The sequence below is a fragment of the Nestor notabilis genome, unplaced genomic scaffold (assembly GCF_000696875.1).
Source record: "Nestor notabilis isolate BGI_N333 unplaced genomic scaffold, ASM69687v1 scaffold6837, whole genome shotgun sequence".
NCBI classification, from domain to species: Eukaryota; Metazoa; Chordata; class Aves; order Psittaciformes; family Psittacidae; genus Nestor; species Nestor notabilis.
In genome coordinates this window covers 14,620-37,164 of record NW_009935072.1, presented here as the reverse complement: position 1 = coordinate 37,164, position 22,545 = coordinate 14,620, and the positions used below count along the sequence as shown (strand labels likewise).

The 22,545-nt window shown below is 36.9% G+C and overlaps 1 protein-coding gene across 1 annotated transcript in view; it reads right to left on the bottom strand.

The window, feature by feature from the left end:
- Window positions 1-5,660: 5,660 nt before the first annotated feature.
- SPTLC1 (serine palmitoyltransferase, long chain base subunit 1) overlaps window positions 5,661-22,545 on the bottom strand; it is a gene marked incomplete at its 5' end in the record, with an annotated part of 29,548 nt that continues 12,663 nt past the window's right edge. The window contains 10 exons of the mRNA XM_010017641.1: window positions 5,661-5,821; window positions 6,276-6,349; window positions 7,233-7,350; window positions 11,546-11,600; window positions 12,657-12,753; window positions 13,075-13,170; window positions 14,658-14,765; window positions 15,815-15,904; window positions 17,649-17,778; window positions 19,479-19,611. Coding sequence (XP_010015943.1) covers window positions 5,728-5,821; window positions 6,276-6,349; window positions 7,233-7,350; window positions 11,546-11,600; window positions 12,657-12,753; window positions 13,075-13,170; window positions 14,658-14,765; window positions 15,815-15,904; window positions 17,649-17,778; window positions 19,479-19,611 — 995 coding nt within the window. The remainder of the gene's footprint in view (window positions 5,822-6,275; window positions 6,350-7,232; window positions 7,351-11,545; window positions 11,601-12,656; window positions 12,754-13,074; window positions 13,171-14,657; window positions 14,766-15,814; window positions 15,905-17,648; window positions 17,779-19,478; window positions 19,612-22,545) is intronic.

Below are 22,545 nucleotides of genomic sequence, written 5' to 3'. Positions count from 1 at the left end.
TATTAATTCGATCTGAAAATTGACACATTTCAGTAAAACAATCTGCATACTATCATACCTATGGCTTAACTTCTTCCATGTAGTTCTTTTATCCATGAAAAACTCAGGAAAATTATTTTTGCAAATGATGACTACTGTTTGCTAGCAATTCTTTGTGTGTAGCTTGACCACAAAAAAAAAATCTAACAATGGATCAAAATGAGATGTGTAGTCTTCCACCAATAAAATATTCTATCTGAACACTCATAAATAGGACATTGTTACCATCAAGTATTCTATAGCATCAGCTACTTTAAAGACCACTTAAACACTCACAGATTTTAAGCCGAAGTGCTGCATACAAAGGTAAGGGCTGTCACAGTCTTGTTTAGATGCTGTAACTAAAGGTCACATTCATGACTGACACCAAGACAAAACTTCACTCAGCACAAACATGATAGCAGCTATCTTATAAAAAGGTATTATCCTGGACAAAGTCAAAATAAAATAGTATTTGATCTTTCAGCAATTAATTGTACAGAACAGACACTCCATTATCATCTTCTGCAGAACAGAGAAAGTCCAAACCACTGAAAAATGATAGGAAGACAAACCCACCTCCCAGATTATCATGAAGTACCGGTGTTATGCCACACTTTTTATCCTCTCTTTAGCATCAATCTAGCATGTACTTCATGTAATGTGCCAAGTTTAAATTCCTTCTCTTCCATTCCCTCCAGCACCTACTGTGACATTCTTTGGCAATCAGCAAAGGGCCTGCTCCAAAAGAAGCGACATTTTGAATAGGCAAGTGTCAAGCCTGTTCGTCTTGAGTCTAGAATCATGGAACTACAGAATAACAGAACAGCCTAGGTTGGAAGGGACCTCAAAATATCATCTGGTCCAACCTCTTGTGGGAAAGGGAGCCCAGGTGAGATTACCCAGCACCCTGTCCAGTTACGTCTTGAAAGCCTGCTGTGATGGGGACTCCCCCACATCACTGGTGAGGTTGTTTTCCAGCAACTGAATGTTCTTCCCACTGTAGAAAATTTCTTTATATCAGTATAAAACCTTTCCTGGTGCAGCTTGTGCCTACTATCCCTTCTCCCATATGGCTCCTTGTGGAAAACCTCTACCCTCTTTGTAGATACCCTTAAATTACTGGAAAACTGTAATGAAGTCCCCTTGATCCTTCTCCAGGGGGAAGAGACATGAATCTTTTGGTCCTTCCCCACAGGGCAGGTTCTCCAGCCCTTTAGTCATCTTTGTGACCCTCCTTCAGACACTCTCCAGTCTGTCTTTGTCTTTCTTGAACTGTGCGGACCACAACTGGTGACAGTACTCCAAGTGCAGTGCCAAGTGGAATGATCACGCCTCTGTTAGGGCCAAAACATTCTTTCTTTTGACCTACAGAAAAAAAGGTTATCCAGTATATTATACATTTCCAAATCTACTTAAGTTTCACCTCTGACTCCAATTCTTACTAGTTCTTGCCAACACTGGATCACCTCTTGGAAAATACAGCTCGGTTATCCAAAGACCACGCAAAGTCAGGTGGTAACACCTTTAATAGCAGGGAGAAATAGAGAATTATTCTCCATACAACACAGTAGGCAAAACTGCAGTATTTTCCTCCATAAAGGTCCTTCAAAGCTGGAGCATATTTCATCTGGACTCAAGAGATCATTGATACATCAGAAATTCTACACTGAGTTACAGCAAAATTGTATCTCGGACAGTGTCCAGTTTCCAACAGCAGTTTTACATACATATCTGCTACTTACTAGAAATTGCTCACGTAGAGAGAACAGTAGTTCCCTGACAGATACTTCCAGCGATCTGCAGCTCAGCTGATTTATCAGCTTATGTGACTTGCTATAAATATTTTGCAATGATCTAGCATACACTGGATAGGAAAGTAAAATCTGAAAAATCCATCAACAGCAGGACAGTGTAACTGCATCATCTTATTAGCATGAAAAATGCCAGAAAACATAAAAATACAAGAAGAAATGTTATCCACACATTTCCTTTTATTAGGACACTGAAATAGTTTTATGTACAAATGGTTTGTGTTAGTTGTAAATATTTCCTCTTTTTAAGCAGCATTTACAGCTCATGTACATTTCTTGAGTCATCCTAAGGTGCAAAATACTTTTGCAGTAGCAACTTCACAGATCAGTGAATGCCAACACTCCACAATCCTGTTTAAAATAATAAAGTCCAGATGGAGTGACAGAAAGGAGACAGTACAGCATTCTGTGCAGTGACTGGGATCACATTTCAAAAGTAGTAAGAAAAAAAAAGTTGTTCAGCCATACCCCTCTTTCTTTCTTAAGACTCTCCTTATGCGCTTCACCTTCTATAAAAAAAACGGTTAGTATAATAAACAGAAAAGGCAACTGTAGGTTTTCCTATAAAAACAATGAACCCACACAAATAACAATCAATTATTTTTAAATATTCAAGGAAAATATATCTTTTTTTAAAAAAAGAATATACCATGAAGACATGTTTCTTCAATCCAAAATACCTTCAAAGTATAAATTCTTTCCAGTCCATCCCAGTCACTACATATTGCAAAAAACTGCTTTAATCAGGACAATTTCTATAAATGGCTCCCTCATTACAGTCAAAATGCATTCTTTCGCAACTACCAGATATTAATCTTCATTTAACAAAAAAAATCATTTTTGATCACAATTTATTATCCTGATGCTTCCACTTAGCTGAAATTCTGTTCCAAATACTTGGCAGAATAGATATATAATTTAGTTGAATTAAAATTAAGAAGAGAGATACATATTTTCAATAGAAACTTTGAAATATGGGGTAATGCCCTTGTGTGTTTGATTCACCTCAAGGCATCCCACTAAATAGCTTTCCGTTTATTTACTAAGACCCCAGCTTCATTCCCACATCAGAAGAAATGGATGAAAGAGTCCCTCTTTATCCAAACGTAACTACAAAGCAATTAAAACAGGCCTGATCATACAGTTATCACCCTACAGCACTGAGAACTTCAGCACCCTAATAGGCTTATTTTTTAATGTCAAAAGTTTAACCAGAACATGTGCTGTCTGTCTCCCTAAACCCAACTTTTTTCCCCCCAGAGCCATACTTCCATTCATCTGCTTGCCATGCCAGAGACATTTATTAGAAAAGCAAAAAAGAAGAGGGCCAGACATGCTTAAACTGACCAGGGATATATTTCTCCACCAGCTACATCTCATAAGTGTCTTAATTTCTCACAGAGACCGCATATATAACTTGCCACTAAAACACACATTATAACAGTACTTCAGCTGCTATCAATCAGAAAGTGTTCACTTTAGTGTGATCTAAATGCTTCTTTTCTATACACTTGTGGACAACAAAAATGGACACAGGCCATTTTTCCAATGGTTTAATGCTGGGCACGTGTTTGCCAAATGAATAGGATAATATTATCTCTCAGCAACATACCTGAACTTTAGTTTCATCAGAACCACTTAGTCAGAACTTCAAAATTGCCAGAAATTCCACTCTGCTTCCTGCCAATTTAGGTATTATCGCTTCACTTTAAAGTGGAAAAAAAAACACCAACCCTCAAACCAAAACCAACAAAACAAACCCCTGTATCTAAAGATTGTTGCTAATTCTCAAAAATGCAACAAGAAAGTCCCTCCCACTTGTAGACACCTAAAAAAAAAAAACAACCCCAAAACAAAAAACCAAAATAAAACCCCACCAAGAAGTGAATATAGATCCTGCAAACTGGTATTTCAACGCTAATTGGTGATTTGCTTACCTTCACAGGTTTACCTTGAACTCTAGAACCATTTATTATGCTGCATTGGAATATAAGTACCTCATTTGTTCCCATCTTATACATCAAAGGCTTGAGTTTACTTGAATACTCAGGTTTATATTATCAAACCAAAAATGGCTTACAAGCTCCAAGTATAGTCATAGGTTTTAATTTCCATTTCTCTTAATTTGTGATGGTCTTGAGAGGGCCGATTGCTCTGCACTTCAGTTCCAGTCTGTAAAATGGAAATCAGCTTCCTTCCCCATGTTTTGACTCTTTGGAATTGTTGGCTTCTCACAGGCTTTTACTCACAGTTAATAGAGAAAACATAAATGTCAGTGAAATAGGAATACTCTTTCACATTGGGATGACTGTCCCTCTGCATTGCACAGCAGATAATGATTTCACTATTTCAAATAGTCAAGCAACAGTCACAAAGGTGCACCAACATAGCTTTAGGTGGTTTATCTGAGTGCATGCAGCTGAGAAGTTTTGAAAGCCAGTGTAGAGACAATCATCATGAACCAAAGGAGGCAACACTGACAGTGCATATCTGACACAGAATATTCAACAAAATACAGTTGATCATGCTACAAAATCTAATTATGATAAGTAAAAATCTGAATCAACCATGATTAACTTTTTATTTAAACAGAGATGTTTCTCAAAAATAGTCCTGTAGCAGCAACCAAAAAGGCACATAAGTACAAAACAACCCAGAATACAGATCAGGCAGAATATAAAATTTTTAAACAGGCATTCTTAAAGCAAAACCCTGAACCACATAGATATAATTTTTATTTTATAAGAAGCTACAGCTTACTGTCATCCTTCCTTACCAGTTTCCTCTGATTGGTGTAATGTGTCCATCTGTGTAATGTTCATCTGTGCTTTTTGAAAATCTGGACAGCATAACCTCCATATATTACTATCCAATTATGTAGGGATTTTATGTGCATGTATTGAGTCGTGTTTCAGTAATCTTTCTACAATCTAAACTCTTATTAGCTATCCATCTTTCCCTCTACGGTATAGCTGCTCAGAAATAAAATGTAGCACATACCATTATAGTGCTTCAAAGTAGTTTGACTAAACTAGTATGAGCTGCTGTTTCAAAATCCGCATTCATTCTTCATGTTGCTTATGATTCCTCTTCAAGGGTAGTGCAAAGTCTCCCTGACTGAACATACTATAATGGAACTACACCAATTTCACAATTCAGTTTTCAGTTTAGATGTTTTAAAGTTAATCATATGAAAAACTTCACCCATAATATCAAACATGCATATAATTATGTATGAAATGCAGGAAGCAAGTAATATTTAATATGGATTTACCATTTAGACAATGGAATTCTCTGGCCAGGCATTCTTAAAAACCAGCTTCCAAAAATGGTTAGCGAAAGATATAACAAAAAAAGAATTTAAGTTCTTCGTATAATACAATAATAAATGACATAATATAGCACTAAATTATTTTAAAAGTGTTAATTTCTCCCTTTTGACAGTATTAGGAACAGCCTATCTTCAGGGTGTGTGGGGGGGATTTCTTTGAAACTTGTTTGCAAGTTTCCTGAATTTTAAGGATACATGGAGAAAATGAGACATTTTAGATGTTTCGGAGGAAAACAATGTTCATAAACATTTTTGAAAACATTTAAGGGTTTGAAGAAATTAACTGAAAACTTCTTAGATGCAAGTTATGAAAGAGTCAGATATGCAACAGTGATATCGCATTTGAAAGAATGCTGCTAAGTGGTAGAGTCTGAATTGCAAGTACACTGTGTCATTCACAGGTTCCAAAATTCAGCATTCTTCCCCTCACTGCATTTGTACTGTTCTGGAACAATCTTGTTACTCACATAGATTTCAATGCCATCAGTGGAAGAACTTGGAAGTCACTACACAGTGTAAAACACAACCTGGTAAGTTGGGGAAAGAGGAATCCAATCCAGCAGTCTAATTCAATACAGACTGTGCAGCTTCTTTAATAAGTGATGCAGCTTTGTCCAGTTCTTGTTCTGTTTGTTCCACTGTTACCACTACTCGAATACTAGAAAAAGAAAGCCAGAACATAGAGAGTAAAATTTACTCCTTGCCTTCATCTTTGGAATTTTCTTGTACCAATTTTAACACATTAAGACCACTACCTCTAGGGAAATTATTATGGATTCAAATTCAACCAGAAACAAGACCTAGGTCTAAGCAGAAATGGTCAGACTACCTCTTTTTAACTCTGTCACACTACAGATATGTGATTACCATTTTTTTTTTACTTGCAGATGTGCCGATCGTGGAAATGTGCCTGGTAGTTTTGATACAGTTATTTCAGGGTATTAGGATCCTGTAACAGTCACTGATAATATAACTCAAAATGGAGCCTTCCCCATTATTTACAGGACCAACTACTCAATCCAGTCTATGAACAAAGCCCCATTTTCATTGTATAACAAGAGACAGACAGTCATATCCAATAAAATTAAATGATCTATTAACTTTCTACTAACCTGGGTGGAGGAAGACATTTTTCTTCTTTCTCCAGATAGCAGGCCTGAGTTAATGCAATACCACTATTCATGCACTACAAATAAAGAAGATACAGCAGTTGTCAATCTGGGAACTTCTGACTGCATATCCTTTTGATGACCAAATACATATAACTAACTTTCATGAGTTTGGTGTCAGGATAACTGTAAGTTCTTTCCTAAATGGAGGTTTTTAAGTCTGTGAAAAATCATCTCTAATTTTAACACAGCATAAACACATGGAATTATAAACACATAAAATCGGTTAGGGTGTAGCTTCTTTAGCTTTCAGCTCCAAGTAATCAGACAAAAATGCTGTATTAAGTAGGCTATTAAGTCATATTTAAGCATGTTCTCAGGGCAATCAACTTCAGAGTTTTTTGCTGTGTAGTCTTGTTTACCTGCCACCTGAAATAGAAAACTTCCTCAACTACCTTCATCTCCATCACATGGGAGAGGAAGTGTATTGAAGACGGAAAAAATACCACATATAAAACATGAGATTCTTCACAGAAAAAAACAGCTTCATGTACTCAAAGAAACATAATTACAGAAAACTAGACCTCAAACGGTTAAAATATTCCACCAGAACTCTGTTAAAATGATAGCCTTTATTCTTAGAAACATCATAAAAGTTTTCTAAGCAACAGTTTTATATGCAAATTTAACTTGAGTTTTGAAGTACAAACCAGGAAATAATTATTTTCTGAAGTAAAAGGTCTGATTATATATTTTCATGCAGTGCTACATATCTAAACATCTGCAGCATGAAATTTTTCGAAGATCGTCTTTAACATTGCACTATACTCTGCAAAGAAACAGTTTCCTGCAAGACATTCTAGCTAGCTATCCAACAAGCCTCTCTACCCATATGCACTTCATACCCATTACTCACATTCAAAGACAACAATGTATTTTATTTGCTATGGGGTCACTTACATAATCCACAACTCTTTTGAGTAACTTTACATCATTTTCCCGAGATCCACAGCTTTCTTCCAACTGTAGGTGCAATGCTGGTGAAAAAGATTCTCCCACTACTTTTAAGCCAGAGATCCTAAAACAAATAAAAAGCCTTCAATGCATATCCTTCTTGAACACATGTTGAAGTTCTAGATAGTAAATGTTCTCCCTTCCTAGCTGGTGAGGGCAAAGAGAGGGATATTTCACTTCACTAATTTTGATGCAGACAAAACACATGCATTTCAGCTTGCAATAGGTAAAGACAACAAAGCTTATCAAGGGCATATCTTTACTAAAGAGTTTACTAAATGTAGCTTCAGCAGGTTTGTGTAACAACAGTGACTCCTTTTGCGAAAAGGATTAATGATTCAGTAATTTTGAAAGGATCCTTATGCAGGAGAAATGTTAGTGTGAGGCTTGTATGTTGCTGATAAAAACACAGCTAGTCTTTGGAGTCTACATTAAGAGAATAAATAATAATAAATCTTTTTACCCACTTCCATGATAAGAAGAAACAACATTTATTTTTTTGCAAGGTTTATGATTCTTATTTCCTGTAAGAAAATCTTTACAACATCCTTTGTCATTTAGTCAGAAGCTCCTCTAAAACTAGTTATATTACTAGAACTGCTCCCACATCTGTACATAAGGACAGCTGTTAACTGGGTTCCCAGAATCTGATTGAATGATTGACATTTGATTGTCATTGTCCTGATTCAGGACTGAGTTATTCCCCTCCAAAAAGCTGTATCCAAGACCCAAGCAAGACCTCTGGTCTCCAATGCTCACAGGTTCCATAAACGCATGTCTACCATCAGATGTGATACTGATTTCCTAACTTTGATGAGCTTGCCTCACACTCATTGTAAGTTTATATCCTCATTTGCAAGTAAGTTTTCCTTTTTTTTTTTTTTACAAAGTTCAAGACTCAGCAGAAGAGATGTTAAATACATAAACTCCAGAACTGGAGCCTGTAGGAGAGAAAACTGGCACTTCAGACACACTGAATCAATTATAACCTAGAAAAAAATAAAATTATACTTCAGCATGGAAAGCATCTTGCATTATTTCTACAATGCTATTTCAATTCACAGTCCATTCCAGAATGACAAATAAAACTGATATTCTTCTTCAGCCACAAAACTGCAAATATTCTGGTATCCTTCCCCTACACTTGCAAATGAACCAAATACAACTTCTACACAAAAAGAAGTATCTGGAAGACCTGATTTTGAAGTAACAAAGTAACAAAACTAGCCTCCTGAACCACAATGTTCCTTTTAAGGCTAGTTTTATATTAATAAATTAAATATGCCTTGAACTGTTTTCCAGCTCTGTGGTGAATGGGTTTGGAATGACTCACATCCATACTTCTAAAATGTGAGCCTTTGCATCAGGGTGGCCACATCCAAACTGACTACTGTGAACAGCTCCTGGCTCACACCAACTCTTGAACTGTATCCAGGAGTCAGTCCTTCCAAAGAGCACTGTTCGGCCTGGCCAAACTCATGCCACAGATCACTGCAATAACTTCAGAGAGTAGACAATTGAGATCCAGTGCCCAGGAATGAATGCTTCCCACCATTAACATACCACTATTGAAGTAGCCTTGGGGAGCATCTTCCTCATCCCAGCTACAAGGCTGTGCTGTGGAACTGAGTGGCAGTCCAGGCTCCTGGCAGTAGGAAACCCTGTGTAATCATGCTGCTCCAAATACCATAAATATTTGTCAGTTTTGCTTACAGAAATCTAGAATAAGGTCTCATTGGAAAAAAAAAAAAAAAACCATCAAGTTTCTCTGAAAGCAAAAATCTTTAAAATTAAATCCACTTTTCCTCAATGAAAACCTGCTTTATTGGAAAATTCTCATCCAGTTGTAGTATATGCAATAAATAATGAACTCCTGAAGGAGTACTACTTGCTCTTGTCGTGCTTTTTAAAAATCCCAGAAAATTCTGTCTTCCTGCAACAGAGCTTCTTCATTTCTACTTTCTAAGACACTAGGTGTTTCTTAAATACACAATCAGAATCTACTTTATCTAAGGTTGTTAAAAATTTAAGAATATTCCTGACTTGTGTTAATTATCCCATCTCTTACTGCATTTTCTTATGCTTTACAAACTGCCACAGACAATACGAAATGATATCTGTACCATAAAGAATTGGAATCAAGCAGCAGTCATAGTTAGGCAGAGAACATGAGTACATTTAACATCACAGCATTGAAAAAAGCTTTTCTGAAGACTTCGCCTCCTCTTCAAAACATCACACACTTTTTCTAGTGTGCTTTTATTAATAAAAACATGTTTGAGTCTGCAAATACTAATTCAGACCTTCTCTACAATATTGCTTTATGCAATTGTTAGGATAGTTTTACTGCTACAGGGCTTCCCAATTCCCTGGTATTGTTAAATCATTCAAATTCTTTCCCAGCATGACCAAGAAGAACTACTACTTTTTTTTCCCTTTTTTTTTTTTTTTTTTTTTTTAACACCTGTATTACCACACCATTTTCCATAAGGCAAAAATACAAAAATCCTATTACAGACACTCAGGCATTTTGCCTACTTCTTGATTTGTGATTATATTAATCAATGAATTTAAGCGGAAAAAAAGAATCAGTCACTGCAGAGAAAAGTACCAGCCATGGTTTACTTGATTCTGTTTTGCAGTGAATATCAACAAGTAAAAGGTTGATAATTTTTCCTTACATTCTTTCTCTGTATTTTAAACATACTTGTAAAATGACACTTAAAAAAGACAGAGGAGGATATTATAGATTTTCTCCTTTGAGCTCAATCATAACTATACTAGCAAGAAAAGACACTAACAGTTTTCAAGTTGCTCCAAAATTTTAAATTTCAAGCATAGAAGCATCTGAGTATTTTTGACCTAAAAGCCCACGCATTTTAAAGCCATGCTGAAACACAATACAGTCAAAGGAAACAAGGATTAGTTCACAGTAGGATTATAAAATCATAGAATGGTTTGGGTTGGAAAGGACCTTAAGATCATCTAGTTCCAACCCCCCTGCCATGGACAGAGACACCTCACACTAAACCATGTACCCCACGGCTCTGCCCAGCCTGGCCTTGAACCCCGCCAGGGATGGAGCATTCACAACTGCCTTGGGCAACCTGTTCCAGTGCCTCACCACCCTCACAGCAAAGAAATTCTTCCTTGTATCTAACCCGATCTTCTCCTGTTTTAGTTTAACCCCATTCCCCCTTGTCCTACCACTACAGTCCCTGACAAAGAGTCCCTCCCCAGGATCCTTATAGACCCCCTTCAGATACTGGAAGGCTGCTATGAGGTCTCCTTCTCTTCTCCAGGCTGAACAGTCCCAACTTTCTCAGCCTGTCTTCATATGGGAGGTGCTTCAGCCCCCTGATCATCCTCATGGCCCTCCTCTGGACTTCCTCCAACAGATCTATGTCCTTCTTATGTTGAGGACACCAGAACTGCACACAATACTCCAAGTGGGGTCTCACGAGAGCAGAGTAGAGGGGCAGGATCACCTCCTTTGACCTGCTGGTCACGCTTCTTTTGATGCAGCCCAAGATACGGTTGGTTTCTGGGCTGCAAGCGCACACTGAAGCCGAATCATGTCAAGCTTCTCATCGACCAACACCCCCAAGTCCTTCTCGACAGGCTGCTCTGAAACACTTTTCCACCCAACCTGTAGCTGTGCCTAGGACTGCCTGACCCAGGTGTAGGACCTTGCACTTGGCTTACTTAAACTTCATAAGTTGGCACTGCCACCTCACAAGCGTGTAAACCACACAGCTTGGTGTCATTGGCAACCTTGCTGAGGGCGCACTCAATCCCACTGTCCCTGTCATCAACAAAGATGTTGAACAAGACAGGTCCCAACACCGATCCCTGAGGGACACCACTCGTTACTGGTCTCCAAGTGGACACTGAACCGTTTACCACAACTCTTTGCGTGCGGCCATCCAGCCAGTTCTTTATCCACTGAGTGGTCCATCCATCAAATTGATGTCTCTCCAATTTAGAGACAAGGATGTTGTGCGGGACAGTGTCGAACGCTTTGCACAAGTCCAGGTAGATGACATCAACTGCTCTGCCGCTGTCCATCAGTTCTGTAGCCCCATCACAGAAAGCCACCAAATTGGTCAGGCAGGATTTCCCCTCAGTGAAACCATGTTGGCTGTCACCAACCACTTCATTATTTTTCATGTGCTTTAGCATGCTCTCCAGGAGAATCAGCCAAAAAAAAAAAAAAACCAAACCCCAACAAAAATCCCAACCCAAAATAACACACTTACCCCTGTAAAGCTTTGTGAATTCGTTCACATTTATCCCGGAGAGTCCGAAAAATGTCTACACAAACAAACAAACAAAAAAAAAAATAAAAGAAACAAACCACAAACCAAAAAAATGAAACACAAAGAGAAAAAAGAAAAGGCTTAGAGATCTTGTTTCTACTTCACATTTCTGCAAGTCTAAGATTTCAAAAAAAAGCATTTGGAAGAAAAACTAAGAGACACATATCTGTTGAAGTACTATGTCTCTTCACTACTCTTCACAATGTTCCCGATTGCCATTTCTGCCAGGAAATGACAGGCTTTTAAGATGTGACAAATGCATACTTCCCTTTATCTCATTACTCCAGCTGCACTGGTTCATGATCGTATGGAAAGGATGACACAAGCACTTGGTAATGTGATTGAAATGCCAGGTCCAATTTACTTATATCTATAAAATATCTACAGCCATGCAGTCTCTGGTCCTTGGATCCTTTCAAGTCACTGCAGATTTGTAAACAGGAAACTTTTACTCCTGGATCTACAAACCTTGGTTCTGTTCCTTAGTAAAGCTTGACCCTCCACTACAGATAACAATCCTCTAACTTACTCTTAGTTTTTTCTTGCTTTTGTTTAATTAAGAGGATTAGGCATGGGCTACCCAGCAGATTTTATTTGTGACAAATTAAGTACTGCATCTCTCTGCAGACATGCTACAACCTGTTGATGCTAATGAAGATGGAATATGTGGAAATATATTGCCGTTTGTTTCTCTTTAACCTTCCCTACCTCCCTTTGTCTTGAAGGAATTTGCTTTCAAGGAGGAAGCATATCACTAGTCTATAAAGCAGAATAAGAATTTCCTATTTGCTTAGTGAAACCCATCTCTGTTCCTCCTAGCCCCAAATAATTTGCTCATTTTCAGCTGAAAGAAGGTAAGGGCAGCAAACACTGAAGAAGAGTAGGATGGGAAATTATATTGAGAAAAAAAGCCCCATGCAAGTAACATTAAGTAGCTGAAAAAGAGAATTTAAAAGAGTAAGAAGGTAAGGAATCAAAGTAGGGAAAAATATGAGTTATTAATTCAGAGTGAAAGAAGACTGAAGAATAAGATTTTTCCTGAATTAAGTACCTGGATTATCTTCCATAATATTCAGAGCCTCAATAGCAGCTGCAGCTAACAAAGGAGGTAGGGATGCAGAGAAGCAGTAGCCTTGACCAGACAATCGCTGAGGGAGGGTGAGAGGAGAGAGGAAGACAAAAAAAAAAAAATCACTTTTTTTGTTTATAGCAGTATAGACAATGCTTTAAAAGTTAATTCACATCTATGTAAACAACCTCTCTTCCACACTTACAGGTTCACTGAAGGACTTAAAAGTAGCTCTCCAATTCACCTACAGTATTTCGCAGAATTAGACAGTTTCTTGCAGAGTAAAATGTTGCATAATAATTTATATCATTACAATCCTTGTAAATAGAAATTAGATTTATTTACTAATATCAAAGTAACTAATCCTGTCACACCATGTAAACATTAAGGCCTGGCTTACCTGATGGTCAATAATAAAAGATCTTCCACAGCAAAATCCTCCAATAGAAGCCAGTGAATTTTCCATGTTTGCACTAATAAGATCTATATCATCAATCTGCCAGTTAAATCAACAAGGTATTAATGATTACATCAGGGCTATAAGGCAAATCTATTAAAGGAGTATCTTGTTTCATATTATCATGAATATTAGAGAAGATAATTTTAATATCATATTAAAATGAAGCTACAATTGAAATAATTTTAAGCAAAAGGACTTTAGAAATTGAAATTTACGAATCTGCAGATAATTTTAACAGGATTAAAACTTAATAGGATTTTCCAGGCATTTCAGTGTGAAGTACACGAACAGAAAAAATAAATTATATAGATACTGCTGACAATTCCTCGAAGCACTCAGTGTAACAGTGCCCTTTAAGAACGTAAGTAGTCTCACCACAGTCAGTAGGAGTTAAAATGTGATTAAGATTGAGCACAAGCCTAGTTAAATCAGAGTTTGAACCTTAGAGACACAACTGTCTTGCAACTTGTTAGTTGCAAATGTTTTTTGCCAGGCTCTGTAAAGCACACTGATGACCACTGCTACAAATTCCCATTTTGAACAGACAAAACTGAAAGATTATGCTTGTAAATTAATTTAACACAGAAGCCAATTAATCAGATAGTACTTGGCAAGCATCACAGCAATACAGTTTGTTTCCTTTTCTAAAGCTCTCTCTCTTACACACATTTGGTATTAAGATACTTAAAGTGAAAACAATTTGGAATTAATTCTCAGAATTTGGTATTTCACTTCCAAGCTGAACTCAAGACACTGTTAGAATGTAGGGAGAGATGCTCCAGGCTAAGACACTGGTAACCAGAAGAAGACTTCGTCCTTCCACAGCTTAGGTGGCTGTGGTAACCAATGACCACAAGGGCACTGTTTAGGATTTCCAAAGTACTCCTCAGCTGAATCAACAACATAAATGGTAGGCTCTTGGAAAAATCGTCTGGCTTAATCTGCAGGTAAAGTACTAAAGCAATGCCTTTGAAAGGACCACCAACATCTTTATCATAGAATCACAGAATAGTTAGGGTTGGAAAGGACCTTAAGATCATCTAGTTCCAACCCCCCTGCCATGAGCAGGGACACCACACACTAAACTATGTTGCCCAAGGCATCCCGTTTTTTTCCCCACTGGAGTAAAGGGCAACAGAGCAAAGTAGGCTGGCTATATACAGGCTTTTCTGCATTACCCCTAGTCCCCAAATATTTCTCTGTAAGCATGGCACTTTTAAGAGTATGTGGCAGGATAATACTGCAATCATTATCTCACAGTGTCCAAAAAAGAGGTAAAATTACACATTGTAAAAATTCTTTAGTTATCTTCCTCACTAAAGATAAATAAAATTATTCCATGTAAGCAAGTGAAAGAAAAGTGTCAAGACCTGAATGCATTAAGACTGATAAAGAAAAGTATGTTTAAATGTCTATCGTACACTACTAAACACTGATAATGCACAGGCATAAGAAATCAATTGTGTAATTTGTTTCTGTACAAGTGTTTTGTTCACAATAAAACTCACAAAAAAGGCACTTACATTTATTCCAAAGTGTTCAGTAATTCCTCTTCCATGTTCTCCAAGGACACCAAAGGAAAGGCTTTCCTCCAAAAATATTCTAACTTTGTATTTATACTTCAATTTTATCTAGAACAGAGCAAATAATACGAAATGTAAGTCAAGCCAATCAGAATTCGGTACAAAAAAAATCGGTGGGGAAGATAAATAAAAATAGATAAAAACAATGTAAGACAGACAAGTACAGTAACCGCAAAAACGTCAGATCCAGAGTTGTATGTGTTCTGTCACGAAGATCCTTTAAAAGCCTTTAAAATTCTCCGAACATGTAAGACTGGAGTAAACTTCATAAATGTTCATATTCTTTTTTTTTTTTTTAAATAGGCTATCAAGTACTTTCAAGATGATTACAGAATCATAGAATGGTTTGGGTTGGAAAGGACCTTAAGATCATCTAGTTCCAACCCCCCTGCCATTGGCAAGGACACCTCGAACTAAACCATGTCACCCAAGACTCCATCCAATCTGGCCTTGAACACTGCCAGAGATGGAGCATTAACCACTTCTTTGGGCAACCTGTTCCAGTGCCTCACCACCCTCACTGTAAGGACCTTCTTCCCTGTATCTAACCCGATCTTCCCCTGTTTTAAGTTTAAACCCATTACCCGTTGTCCTATCACTACAGTCCCGGATGAGGAGTCTCTCTCCAGCATCCTTATAGGCCCCCCTCAGATACTGGAAGGCTGCTATGAGGTCTCCACGCAGCTTCTCTTCTTCAGGCTGAACAGCCCCAACTTCCTCAGCCTACCTTCATGCAGGAGGTGCTCCAGCCCCCTGATCATCCTCGTGGCCCTCCTCTGGACTTGCTCCAACAGCTACATGGCATTTTTTCTATTATCTACCAGAATATAGCCTGCACAAAATGCCAATTCATTTGCAAGTCTCACTAGATATCCCATTGGGTATCCCATAAGAATCCCAATCCTGGTCAGAAGTTTCAAAACAATGTAAGATTTGGGATCATCATTTCATTCATGAACGTTTGAGAAAGCAAAAAGGTAAACAAAAAAAACCTGCATGCAAAGCTTTTCATAGTAGGCTTAACTACATGAAAGTACTATTTTATTAGCTTCATGTTTTCAAACATATAGTTTAAAAGGCAAACTGAAACCACTTACCAATTCTGGAAGAGGACAAACGTCTCCTGTGTTCATATACAATCCTTCCACTACAATAAACCTTCGAGTTACACGGGCCTTGCGAGGATTCTTCAGAAAAAGATAGTTTTAGTTCATATCAACTGTTACTAACATGAGAAGCATTGAAGATTTTTTGATAGGGAAGTACCATAATGACAAGGGAAGGAAGACAATGTCTCTTTTTCAAGCAAGTTTTTACTATAATTTAAACTTAGTATTTAACATTTGTAGCAAAAGTTGAAATGCCTCATTTGTCTAGCTTTTCTTTAATTTTGTAATAAAGCTTTTGACTCTTGCAAAGGATTTAAGATGTCTTGTTTTGCAACAGATCAGAATCAATTCATTTGAACTTTATGAATAAAATACAAACAATACAACTACATAACAGCTACTAACAAATCTTGGTTTCTATTATATTCATCATTAGTCTGAGCATTTAAAAGGCTTTTCAACAAGCGCCACCAGGATCCTAAATGCAACACAAAGCTCTCATGAGTAGTGCCTTCAGAAAACATAATCCAAAAATATTCATAACATTCAAGTTACAATCTCCTCGTCTGATCTCTAGCCAGTGTAGGCCGTAAGAATATCCTGCACTGGTTTCTGTCTAAACTTCAGTGGTATGACTTGAGTTTTGTTGTTTTAAAATGCTATTCCCCTGGCATTTACTTTAAACTCACCGATATCTCCCGATCAAGGATACTTTTATGCTTCTTGCCTTTTTTAGTTCTTGTAAAAAGATTCAGAGAACATCTATTCAATATTTCTGAGTGGCAGGCAAAAAAACTAGGCACAGTCCATTCCACAAGTTGGATGAACTCTAGCAGTAACATCTACTCCTCCTAGTCTTAGTTAAACACACATGGTCTATATTAAGCTCTTGGCCACCAGCTTTATATTCACATTCAGCTAATTACATTAAGAAACTTTAACCATGTAGCTAAATCAAAGCACTCTGCTCTAACAAATCAAACGTGTTACGCAAATTGCATCACTAGTCTGTCAGCCACATCTAAAAACTCATGTAAAGAGTATCTGCCAATATGTATTTTCCATGAAGGCATGTTAACAAGTATGTTGTCTATACATTTAATATTAATCAGATCTATTACTGATTTAGACTGATGTTAAGCTGACTGGCTTACAATTATGCAGTTTATCTACTTCAACTTTTAGTGTGTTAGCTCAGAATCAGCTTTTTTCCAATTGTCTGTTAATTTTCCAGCATTCTGCAGAAAAGACACATAGTGATGATTCTTTTAAAATTCATTAGCTACTTTTGGACCCCCTTTTGTACTACTGATAGAATGAGAAGCTAGCCAAACTAACACAAATGTTTCAAGAGAGAGAACTTCTTAAGACTTGATGCAAGAGAGAGGAAGTATTTAAGCCAGTGAAAAAAAGAAAAAAAAAGAAGAAAAAAAAAAAAAGAAAGAAGAAAGTAAAAAGTAAGAAAGAAAAAAAGGAAAACAAAACAAAAAAAAGAGTCATGTTGATTCTACAAATGAAACGGTTAGGACTAGCCACTTTTCTGTTGATTTTACAGTGTGGCATTTGAACTGATAATAGTATTTAACAGTATATCTGCACATAAAGATATTCCCTAGCTTCTCACTTCCATTGCATACTCAGACAAATGCAAATAAATAAAAATCTATCTTAATCACATAACCACCTTAACTCCTCAATAGAGATTTATGAAAACCAAATAATGGCCTGCAAGCATTGCATCCATTGAATTACACAACTCAGTAAAAAAATGTGGGGCAGGTGGCACAAAAAAAGTACAAGTATTTCTTCAAAGGAATGGTACCTTTTGATCTTCAGTCTCTTGTTCTTTCAACAGTTGTTCAAGGTCAGCCATATCATTATGCTTAAATAACTTGATGTTACTACGAGATGCTTGTAATCCCTTCTGAATAGCAAAGCAGGCAGCTTCATCTCTGTAAATACAGCAAGCCCTTCTAAGTTTGCACTCGGTTTAATTATTCAGAGAAAGCTGTCTATAAGATCTGTCCTGCTTTTGAGCAGATAGTGGTACTCAGCTTCAGTTAAAACCAGATTTATACATAGAATCATATTGAAGAATCATATTTTCTTTACATTTGGAAAACTCATTTTCAAAACTTCTCAACTTTCCCATGTACTACAGCCACTAAAAGCAAGCCAACAGTTTGGGGGTTTTTTAAGTGTACACTGGTCCTTTTGTTTGTATGGGACAGCAGTTTATCTGAGCACAGCATTCCATGGATCAGCTACAATACCACGGTAATCATCCCAGAAACATCTCACTCAATTTACTGTGGGTCTTAGAAAAAAAGTGCAAAGATGTGCCTGTGACATTTATAGTGGTCCTCCACATACTGAAAGCCTGCTTTTTAATATGCTTTGGGAATTACTAACTCACTGTTCAAAGAACTGCTATTTTTAAGTATTGGAAATGCAAATATCTGAAAATGATGCAGTATGCAATTTCACAGCTGCTTAAATTTGAGTAGTATTTAAAAGAGGCAACTAAATCAAACCTCCTGCACATGCTAAGTGCAGTATTCAACCAAGTTGCTTTTAGATATGGAGAGATCTTGTCACATCTTTTTTCTGCTTTACAGCTGAAATTGTACACTGGCATCCTTGAATAGCACACAAAAATCCTGGCCGTTCATCTCAATAAAGCTGATATGGAAAATGCCCAAAGATGACCAAAAGATATGACAGAAGTTATGAAAGAACTTCTGTAAGGAAGTCAAATAGGCTGCAAGCCTTACACTTAGAAAAAGAGAGCACTGATAAAGACTTTGGCAGACCAATACAAAATTATCAGTGTGTTGTGGCTTAACCCCAGCAGGCAGCTAAGCCCCACATAGCCACTCATTCCATCCATGGGGAAGATCCATTAGTTCAGTCTAAAAATTAAACAGATCAACTGAAATGAGTGGGTGTTATGTTCAAAACAGGTATTTCTATACATTTTTTAATAAAATGTTCAAGTTAAACTGTGAATATTAAAGATTTACAAAGGTACTGAAAGAATCAGTACAAAAAATCCAACTACCACTGAATCGAAACCCTCTTCTTTCGGCTCAGAAAGTTTTGAGTATTGTTACTTTGCTTCTTTTGGGTTTTTACTGTTCCCTAGAAAAATTCTGACTGTTGCTCTCAGTGACCAGGTACCAGGCCTTCTGATTCCTTAGTTTGACCCTGCATGGCTATTCTTTTGTAAAAAATTTTAATATGTACCAATATTTATCCAACTAATCTGTTGCAAATATGCATATGGGGAACAACTGATCTGCAAGAACGGTTAAAAGCCAGCAGTAAAGAGGAGAAAAAACATATAGTTTCTTACAAAAAAACCTAGATATTACACTTCAGTTAGTTCCTGCATGTGCAAGTTTGTGGTTTTGGGTTTGGGTTTTTTTCAGTTTAGTGCCCATGTCTACTTTTCCATGATAAAAAACAGCAACTGATTTGATTCAGAGTATCTGGCAAAGAAGAAATATTGGAGCTTTGTGCAACAAAATACTTTATCAAAACCAGCATTATTTTTAAATAGTTAAATTAACATGTTTAACAACAATGAAAAAGAAAAATCTAACGGAAAACCCCTTAATCTGGAATTTCCCAAGTAGAAAATAATACTTACACAAACACAATGTCCCCTCTTTTTGAATACGCAGGAATAGCACTAGCAATTGTTGCAAATCCGTAAGAGTATATAATAGCTTCCTCTGTCTTCATGAATTTTGCTAGTCGTTCTTCTAATTCTAAGTGCACATCTGAGTGAAAAATTGAAAATATCCGAGATAGTTTACTTGCTTTCATATCAGAAAGATTATCATTGCTTTCAGCAATCATCCAATTGAAGGAAACAGAATGTTTATTTGTAGAAAGAGTATTACATCAAGTAACTTCCCCAAAACCAGCTGCAACCAATCCAGCCTTAAACAGACAAGTAATCTGGTACTGATCAGAAGCTTTGATAGATTTTAAAATATCTATGTAATACGGTTCTCATGTTCTTATGCAATGGTAATTAAAATCTACTTAGGATTAGACCACAGGTAAATGATGCAGTGTTCCTGGACTGCAACCAGGGAGCACAGTTCCTACAGTCAGACAACAAACAGCCATGTAATTTATAGCAATTAATGAGGTCCTGTTGGCAGACTGTCAGTTCTTCCAAGCTGATATTTCCACTGCATACAGCACAGCTATCATTGTAACAGAAAACTACTCTTGTCAGGCTGCAATCACATACCATCTCCTGAATGCACTTCAGCCAATTGAAAAGGTCACCATCTGCATGCCAGAGATTACCCACCCTTAAGATAAATTGACACAATTACACACACAAGCATTTCCCAAACCAAGTCAGTCAGTGATCCATGCTACAAACAAAACACCACTAAATCAAAAGATTAAAAAGGGCAATACCACAGAGCGAGTGGATTGTTCCTGCAGAAAGGCGACCACAGCAATAAGTATTCTGCCTAAGCAAAATATCCTGTACCAGATCAACTGTTAATTTAGTTGTGTAGCTCTCTTGCCACTACCTGCTTCTGCTAGAAAATGTTAGTCAGAATTATGCCTTTTATCAGCTGGAAATAAACAAGACTAAAAGGCAAATACAGGTCCTTCATATGTTGAAACATCACCATTGGCCAAATTACCTTCCTGCAGTTATTTAAAGTACACTGAAACTAAAATCAGACGAGGCAAAATCAGTTAAAAATACAGATTCTTCAATAGCCTGTGAGGCACAGTTACATCAATGTTGCTATTTCTAGCAAGGTACCAACAGCAGGGGTATAGGAAAAAAGGGCTTTGTAGAAATCTTAACTTTGCCATACTCAACAAATATCTAGCATAACCTTTCCCAAAAGAGCACATCTACCCGATTCATGTATTTATACAATAAAACCGAAAGGTATGTCTTCAAACTACAGTCTCCCAATCACAGTCAAGAAGCTGCAAACTATAAATCTTCAACAACCCTTTCCTGATGTTTACCCGAGCATCAAAAAAAAAAAAAAAAAAAAAAAAGAATGGAAACAAATTATTTGGTTTTCCACTAGTTTTAAACTGAAACAAAAAGTTTAACCACTCTCTATTTCAAAAGTTCCCTTTTGCTATCTAGTGATACCTAATGGGGAAAAATGTTTGCATGTAAAAGACCATGTACATTTTTTAATTAAAAAGGAAAATAGAAAAAAAATTAATAGAAAAGGTGACAAGATCACCGCAGTTAAAAAATGAAAACTTGAGTCTCACTAAGCTTTACTCAGCAGCAACCAGCACTACAATGTGCAAGGTCTAAGTAAAAACAGTGGGAAGAAGAGATATTGTCAGTAGCAATGACCTAACAAATATAATCAGATTTGTGTTACATAAAAAAAAAAATTGCAAGTCTACTAATTTTTGCCAAGGGCAAGGATATTTACATTCAGAATTGACATACAGCACAGACAAATTTGATACATCATTACATAAGGGAATGAATGCTTCATGTAATTGTGAGGTTGGAAAGCTTAAGACAGTATTAAGCTTCAAAGAATTAAGGCTTCATTACCGTTCCACTGTGATAAAAACAGAGTACTATCTCACTCTCCTACTCTTTATCGCAGTGATTTGCTTTAGTCTGGTTACAGCACTTGGGTTAGCCTAGCCTTAAGTGAAAGCTGCAAACACTACCTAGAGTACATTTGCACAGAGGAAAATATGACTGGAACAGTTTTCTACATACTTATGAAACCTTAATAAAGCTATTATTATCAACAACTTTATGAATGCCAGTTCTGTGCCCAATATGTGCTCACATGCAAATCCAAAGCACAAGAACCGACACCAAATCCCACATCATCATTTATATATTTTATCAGGTAGCCAGTTCCAATCTTCATAGTAGTACTGAAACTCTGATTGCTAGGCAATCAACAATAGCCTTAAAAAAAACCCACCACCAAAACAGCGATACACCCCTCAGCTGTCATCATCAAGAAAATAACCTCGAAGATTCAGTTATGCATGAATATATTAGTATTTAAGGCTTATCATACAACAAAAGCAGTTTTCAGGGATATAGCACACAGCAAAAATGTCTTGGTAGAGACTTACTAAAGCTACAAAATATCTTCAAACAGGCAGAGATATGAGGAATCAAGTCTCCATACAAAATAAATTATAACACAGTACCTATGTTTCCAAAGAAAGAAATCTCTGATATTGATGTATCAGCCCCTAAAAGGGGATAACTGAGTGACAACAATTGGCAATCCTCAATTAAATCCTCTATAGTTACGTAAGAGGAAACTACATAGCTCTGGACATAACATAACTCATTTACTAAAGTCACAGCACATGAAAAATCGTGTGAAAAGTTTGAGGCATGCAACATTACTGAGGTAAGAAGTGTTTATCATCAGAGATTCATAATGCTGCAGTACTCAAATGTTTAAAGTCAAGGGAGAACAGGAGGACAGTTTGGGATCCAAGAACATGAGGAGTTTGTCAATTTTAAACCAGTTCTCCACTTGGAGAATTGCTTTCTTCACTAGTGATGTCATGCAACAATACCACAGATTATACGTAAAGCAATACTTGCTTCGTGAAATGGAGCTTCTACCCCCAAAATTCAGAAGCCAATGAACGCAATGCAAAAGCTATACAGTTTGGATCTTAGGATTAGACCTCCAAAGAAGGCAGAAAACAAC